Source organism: Uranotaenia lowii, chromosome 1 (assembly GCF_029784155.1).
Source record: "Uranotaenia lowii strain MFRU-FL chromosome 1, ASM2978415v1, whole genome shotgun sequence".
Taxonomy (NCBI): Eukaryota; Metazoa; Arthropoda; class Insecta; order Diptera; family Culicidae; genus Uranotaenia; species Uranotaenia lowii.
The window spans coordinates 113,887,892-113,895,482 of NC_073691.1; the positions used below are offsets into that span (position 1 = coordinate 113,887,892).

Sequence of the window (7,591 nt, forward strand, 5' to 3'; positions counted from 1 at the left end):
GGTTTCAGATGAAACAACAGTATCGGATGCTTTTAATAACTTCTATGTGGATGTTTGCGATGCAATACCTGAGCCTTCGGCGTCACTAGCTCTACTCAGCAATATCCCGCATAGTTTCAATTTCTCTGTAGTTCTGCAAGACCAACTATCAAAATCTATTGATGAACTCAATAGCAATGCAGCTACTGGTCTGGACAAAATATCCACGAAGTTTATGAAGAAATATAAAAACCATTACATTTCAAAGTATGCGACCTTGGTTAATGAATGTATAAGAACCTGTAATTTTCCAGATATTCTGAAGCTAGCAAAAGTAATTCCAGTTCATAAATCGGCTGATAAAACCATTCTGGGTAATTACCGTCCAATATCCGTTTTGAATGCATTTTCAAAACCCTTTGAAAAGGCCCTATATGCACAGATCCAAGTATTTTGTTTCACAAATAACATCATACACCCTAATCAATTTGGGTTTGTTCCAAAATCAAATACCTTATCCGCTGCTGTCAGCCTTGTAGATGGAATCTCTAGTGGAATAGACAAAGGAAAATTTGTAGCGTGTGTATTCATAGATGTAAAAAAAGCCTTTGATTCTGTTCACCACAAGCTACTAATGAAAAAACTTGCAAACATAGGTTTTTCTCATGCTGCACAACTTCTGATGCAATCTTATCTGCAAAATAGAAAACAAGCAGTAAAAATTAACAATACGACTAGTTCGTATCTTACGATAAAACACGGAGTTCCACAAGGATCAATCCTTGGGCCGCTATTATTTATAATTTACATAAATGATATATTTTCGTTGCCTCTAAAGGGAAAACTACAGCTTTATGCTGATGATGCTACAATTTTGTATCCCTCAGAGGACCTTATTTCGCTGAAACAAAGTATTGAATTCGACCTAGAATTACTGATGGATTTCTTTCTTTCAAATCACATGGAAATGAATTTAAAAAAAACCAACTTCATGACATTCAGTCTCCGAGGAAATTCACAAACTCTGCAGATTTCGCTACGCGGATCTCCAGTGGAACGAGTCAATTCAGTTAAGTACCTAGGTTTGTTAATAGACGAAAACATGAAATGGAACATACATACTAAACACGTCTGTACCAAAATAACCCCGTATGTATTTGCTTTGAGGAAAATACGTTCAATAATCACTGAACCAACAGCTTGGAAAATTTATTTCGCCTATATACACTCCCATATTACCTATATGAACTCTGTTCGTGAGACGAAAAATGTGTTCTTCGCCATCTCGTTGTGAAACGAGTTGGGTCAGATTAGGATACCCCCCGTTGAAGATATCATCGAACGCTAAGTGGGCCACAGCAAGAACAATGTACCTGCGATTATAAATTTCCGGGCGAAAAGTTTATAAAAGACCAACCCACGGTGTGGGTTTCGCCTTTCGTCAAGCTCTTGTGACAGCAGACACGTCAACGTGACATCTAATTAAAGTAGTGTGCCTATCGAGGAGAAAAGTTTACAAATTAAATGTTTAGAGATTAAGTAAATAAATAAAGTTAAGCAAAATTAGAGTGAAGATAGAAAAATAAAGTATTAAGAAGGAAGAAGATAAATAAAGTGTATTAAAAAGGGAAAATAAAGTTGTTTAGAAAGTGGAAACAAAAGGACTAGTGAATTGATTCGAAGAAAAGTACTTACCCACGTGATACTTACCTGCCTGTTGTTGCTGTTTCCACCGCTGCTTATTCCTGTGAAATTTACCTGGTCTGCTACTGCTGCTTCGGCCCTGTCCGATACTTACCTGCTGCTGCTGCTATCGTCATATGGTCCTTCGAGCCGGATATCCTGGCGCTCGTCGAACTCCGAGTTCCATCCGGTGAATCCTCCAACTACGTCGCCACGAGTTTCGAAAGGTCAATATAGTTCCTGTTTGCTGAAATAATCTTCAATACAAGGCATTGAATTGCCTACAAAAGGTAATTAGGGTTCCTATAACTGCTACTTATATCGTTTTGTGCTACCGGGTCATTATTTGTTCCAGAATGGCCGCGGAACGTAAATTAAAGGCTCTCAAGCAACGGCTGAGGAGCATCTTGGTATCGTTCAATTTGATTAAAACGTTCGTTGACGAATACGAGGAAGAACAACACGAAATGGAAGTTCCAGTACGGATCGAACACCTGGGAACCATTTGGAATGACTTCACCAACGTGCAAAGTGAACTTGAAGTCTGCGACAATCTCGACAATCCTTCAATTGACCAATTATTAAAACAACGTGCGGAATTCGAAACCAATTACTACCGGGTGAAAGGTTTTCTCCTGGCAGTAAATAAAGCTCCTGATCCTGTAGCAGCCTCTAGTTCTAACTTGTCGACGAATTTCCCTGGGCGATACCCTCATATACGTCTTCCCGATGTCAAAATCCCAGTGTTCAACGGAAATTTGGAATGTTGGCTTAACTTCCACGACCTTTTTGTCTCGCTCGTCCACGCATCGACAGAGATTTCTACCATCCAGAAGTTTTACTACCTACGTTCCTCTCTTACCGGCGATGCTTTGAAATTAATTCAATCGATACCTATTAGTGCGAACAACTATCCAGTGGCCTGGAATCTGTTAGTCGACCATTTCCAAAATCCAGCGCGTTTAAAACAGTCATACATTGACGCACTTTTTGAATTTACTGCTTTAAAACGTGAATCCGCAACAGATCTACATTCTTTAGTGGAAAATTTTGAAGCAACGGTAAAGATTTTGAATCAACTTGGGGAGAAAACTCAATACTGGGATGTTATGCTCATTCGTATGTTGAGCATTCGACTCGATCCTACCACCAGGCGAGATTGGGAGGATTTTTCTTCGGCACGCAACACTATTTCTTTCCAAGATTTGGTCGCATTCATTCAGCGAAGAGTAACGGTCCTGCAGAGTATCGGAAACAAAATTCCTGAAGGCTTAACTCAAAATCCACCTAGAAAGTCTAACCCGAAGTCCGTATCCAGTCTCGGTGCCATGCAAACCTTCACACGCAAGTGCATCATTTGTTCGGAGAACCACCCACTTTACAAGTGCTCTCAGTTCTCACACATGAAGATCGAAGACAAGGAGCAGGAAGTGAGACGTCATCAGTTGTGCCGAAATTGTTTGCGAAAGGGGCACATGTCACAAAATTGTCCATCTACGAGCACCTGTCGAAAATGTAATGGTCATCATCACACTCAACTTTGCTTCAAGGATCATTCCAAGCCAGACTCTAAACCTGAGCGAATCTCTCCCAACCCGATAGACACACATCAACTTGAACCAACCACATCCGCTGCTGCTTCTCTCATTCAAGCTACAACTACTTCAATCAACAACGGGAAGCTGCTGAAAGTAGTTCTAGCTACAGCTGTTATCCAATTGGTCGATGATAGTGGAAGAGTCCACGCCGCTCGCGCGCTCTTAGATTCCGGCAGTGAATGCTGCTTCATAACGGATGCTCTCTCACAGGCTATGAAAGTTAATCGAACGAAAATTTCTCTCCCCATTGCTGGTATAGGCCACTGTGCAACATACGCCAAACACAAACTTCGTGCTACTATTCGTTCCCGCTTCAATGACTATGCTTCCCTGACTGAATTCTTAGTATTGCCTAAACTTACCGTCGAACTCCCATCTGCGGCTATCGACGTTTCTTCTTGGGACCTACCAACCGATGTCGAACTTGCCGATCCATCATTCAACCGTCCAGGCCCTATCGATGTTGTCATTGGAGCGGAAATATTCTTCGAATTATTCAAATACCGTGAACGAATTTCCCTCGGAACAACCCTTCCTGTCCTTGTCAAATCTGAGCTGGGGTGGATAGTTACTGGAAAGACTTCCTTCAGTCAGCCTATCACACCGATTGTTTCCAACGTAGCCACCATCAGCGAGCTTCATAGATTCCTCGAGCGCTTTTGGGAAATCGAAGAGGATGACGCTAAACCAGGACCATCAGTGGACGAAGCCGCTTGCGAGAACCATTTTGCAGAAACCGTTGCCCGGACTGATGAAGGTCGCTACGTTATCCGCCTGCCTACTCGTGAAATCATACTCAGCAACCTAGGAGACAACCGCAAGTCAGCAGTCAGACGATTTCATTTGCTAGAAGGTAAAATCAAACGCAACGAGACACTCCATCAACAGTATCGAGATTTCATGAATGAATATGAAGATCTCAAGCACATGCAGAAGATTTCATTCATCACCGGCACGCTGGCTCAATCCTACCACCTCCCCCATCATGCTGTTATACGAGAGAGCAGTTCAACAACGAAGCTGAGAGTCGTCTTCGATGCGTCGTGCAAATCCGCCACCGGTTACTCTCTCAACGACGCTGTTATGGTCGGCCCTATCATCCAAGACGATTTGCGCGCCATCATTACACGTTCCCGAATGCATCCTGTTATGTTGATTGCGGACATAAAGCAGATGTATCGGCAAATTCTTGTCGATACCAGAGATACACCGTTGCAGAGAATTGTCTGGAGGAATCACGACGACGAACCACTAAGCACCTACGAACTGAAAACTGTAACCTACGGTACTGCTTGTGCGCCCTTCCTCGCGACAAGAGTACTGAAGCAGTTGGCAAATGACGAGCAACATAGATTCCCTTCTGCTGCCAAAATTCTGCAAAGGGATTTCTACATGGACGATCTTTTCACGGGTGGCCAGAACATCGACGAAGTAAAGAACCTTCGGAAGGAGCTGGAGGAACTTTGCAAGCTTGGCGGTTTCGAATTACGAAAATTTGGTTCTAATGCAACTGCTGTTATCGACGAGGTACCGATGGAAAATCGTGCAATACAATCATCAGTGGATTTAGATCGGGAACCATGTATTAAAACCTTAGGTTTGAATTGGGATCCATCCGAGGATCATTTGCGTTACAAGATTCAACTCTCTTGCGACCCGGAGAATTTTGTCTTAACCAAACGAATTGCCTTATCCAGAATTGCTCAAATCTTCGACCCACTAGGGCTTTTGGGCCCAGTTATTGTTAACGCCAAACTGTTCATGCAATCTCTGTGGACCTTGAAGGATGGACAAGACAACATTCTGAACTGGGACGATCCTCTACCGGAAGCTCTTTCGAAAAAATGGAACCTCTTCTACTTCAAATTGCCACATCTGGAAAATCTCAGAATCCCCCGCTGTGTAGTTTTCCCAAACGCAACATCAATCGAACTGCACATATTCTCAGACGCATCAGAACGAGCATACGGAGCTTGTGCGTACGTCCGATCACGCGACAATAATGGTTGTGTTCGCGTAGTATTGCTGACTTCTCGTTCAAAGGTTGCCCCCCTCTAGCGAATAAGTATACCACGCCTCGAACTTTGTGGTGCGCTCCATGCTGCCGAATTGTACACCAAAATCTGCTCATCCACTCAGCTTAACTGTCCCACCTTTTTCTGGGTCGATTCTACCACTGCCCTCGCATGGTTGAATTGTTCACCGTCAACATGGGCAAATTTTGTTGCCAATCGAGTCTCCAAAATTCAACTCGCCACAATCAACTCCCACTGGAATCACGTGCCCGGCAGCGAAAACCCAGCAGACCATGTTTCGAGAGGAATACCGCCCGAAGAACTTCTTTCATGTGACATCTGGTGGCACGGACCGGCTTGGTTAAAGGAAGAACGAGATGCGTGGCCATCTACTACTGCTCAACCCGAAAATTCAACAGACGTGTTACTAGAACAGCGAAAATCATCTATGACGACCACATTATGTTCCCCGGAGCCCTCGTTTGTAGATGATTTGGTCAAACGATTCAGTAGCTACCAGCATCTCCTCCGAGTTACCGCTTTCTGTCAACGGCCAGCGAAAATATTTCGACTACCTTCAACCAAAAGAATCCCCAACTGTGTTCTGTCGGTGGAAGAAATCAACGAAGCAGAAAAAACGCTTTTTCGATTAGTTCAGCAGCAAACTTACGAACAAGATCTCAACCATCTTCGAAAAGAGCAACCAATATCCTCCAAATCCCGACTGAAATGGTTCAGTCCTTTCCTGGGCCCCGATCAACTTCTACGCGTGGGTGGACGATTAGCAAATTCCAACCAAAACTACGACACTCAACATCAAATCATCTTGCCATCATCTCACCAAATCACCGCTCTCTTGGTCGAACACTTACATCGCAAACACTTGCACGCAGCACCCACGCTTCTACTTACCATCATTCGACTACGCTTCTGGATCATAGGGGCCAGAAGCTTAACGAAAAAAGTGGTGCACAAGTGCTTGCAATGCTTCAAAGCCAAACCAACAATGGTGCAGCAATTCATGGGAGAGTTGCCACAATCGCGCGTCACTGCCACCAGACCATTCGCAGTCACTGGAGTGGACTATTGGGGTCCAATACTACTGCAACCACCACACCGGAGAGCATCACCAAGGAAGGCTTTCGTCGCAGTGTTCATATGCTTCAGCACGAAGGCCGTTCATCTGGAGCTCGTTCCAGATCTGACCACCATCAAGTTCCTGCAAGCCTTCAAAAGATTCGTCGCTCGCCGAGGGCTGTGCACTGATGTATACAGCGACAACGGGACGAATTTTGTGGGAGCAAAGAACGAAATCAAACGTCTTCTTCGTTCCGAGAATCATCGAGCGGAGGTGTCCCAAAGCAGTTCAGAAATGCAGATCCGTTGGCACTTCAACCCGCCGAAAGCCTCTCATTTCGGTGGACTGTGGGAGGCAGCGGTCCAATCGGCACAAAAACATTTCATTCGTGTGTTAGGAACACGCTCCTTACCTTACGATGATATGGAAACGTTACTTTGCCAAATTGAATGTTGCCTTAATTCACGACCAATAGTTCCTCTCAGCGACGATCCCTCGGATTTTGACCCCCTTACCCCTGGTCACTTCCTGACCGGCTCAGCCCTTAAAGCCGTCCCAGACACAGACGTTTCCAACATCAACTATGACAGACTCAAACAGTGGCAAAAAGTGCAAAAAATCGTACAAGATATTTGGAAACGGTGGCACTTGGAGTATCTGTCCACCTTGCAACCCAGAACGAAATGGTTCCGTCCACCAGTCACTTTTCAACCAGGCCAATTAGTTCTCCTCCGGGACGAGAATACTCCGCCAATGCGATGGCCAACTGCACGAATCATCGATGTTCATCCTGGGAACGACGGTATCATCAGAGTAGTTTCGCTGCAAACACCGAAGGCAAAAACAACTCGCTGTGTCCAGAAAATATGTTTGCTTCCAATTGCACCACATCAAATCCAGAACGACGACAAAACGGATCAGCTGATCACCACGGACGACAAATAGAGCTGCTCGGAATGCTGATGAATCTTATTTTATACAAGGCGCATTTAAATTGCGACAAGGTAAGAACCTGTCCAATAAATTTATTTTTTTCGAAAATTTTGCTTCCGGGTCTCAAATTTTGCAGAGCAATATTTATGTTCCTGAGGTAAAACATCAACATACTACTACTACCAAGAAGGATGACGTTCTAGATGTCAACGAGGCTGTTTCGTCGACATCAGCTAGAAGAGGGACAACCCACGGCAAGCGGAGCTCGTCGTCATCGATTAATCGATGAATCAAGAAGCTGCACG

The 7,591-nt window shown here is 44.2% G+C and overlaps 1 protein-coding gene across 1 annotated transcript; it reads left to right on the forward strand.

The window, feature by feature from the left end:
- Nucleotides 1-2,018: 2,018 nt before the first annotated feature.
- LOC129737837 (uncharacterized) lies at nucleotides 2,019-7,298 on the forward strand. The gene is made up of 2 exons (XM_055728995.1): nucleotides 2,019-5,276; nucleotides 5,319-7,298. The coding sequence occupies exons 1-2, from the start codon at nucleotides 2,019-2,021 to the stop codon at nucleotides 7,296-7,298; spliced, it is 5,238 nt and encodes a 1,745-aa protein (XP_055584970.1).
- Nucleotides 7,299-7,591: the final 293 nt, after the last annotated feature.

Bases quoted from the DNA above. Each gene is read 5' to 3' on its own strand.
- LOC129737837 (XM_055728995.1), top strand. From the start codon at position 2,019: ATGGCCGCGGAACGTAAATTAAAGGCTCTCAAGCAACGGCTGAGGAGC. The intron at 5,277-5,318 runs GTAGTATTGCTG...GCCCCCCTCTAG, and splicing joins ACAATAATGGTTGTGTTCGC to CGAATAAGTATACCACGCCT.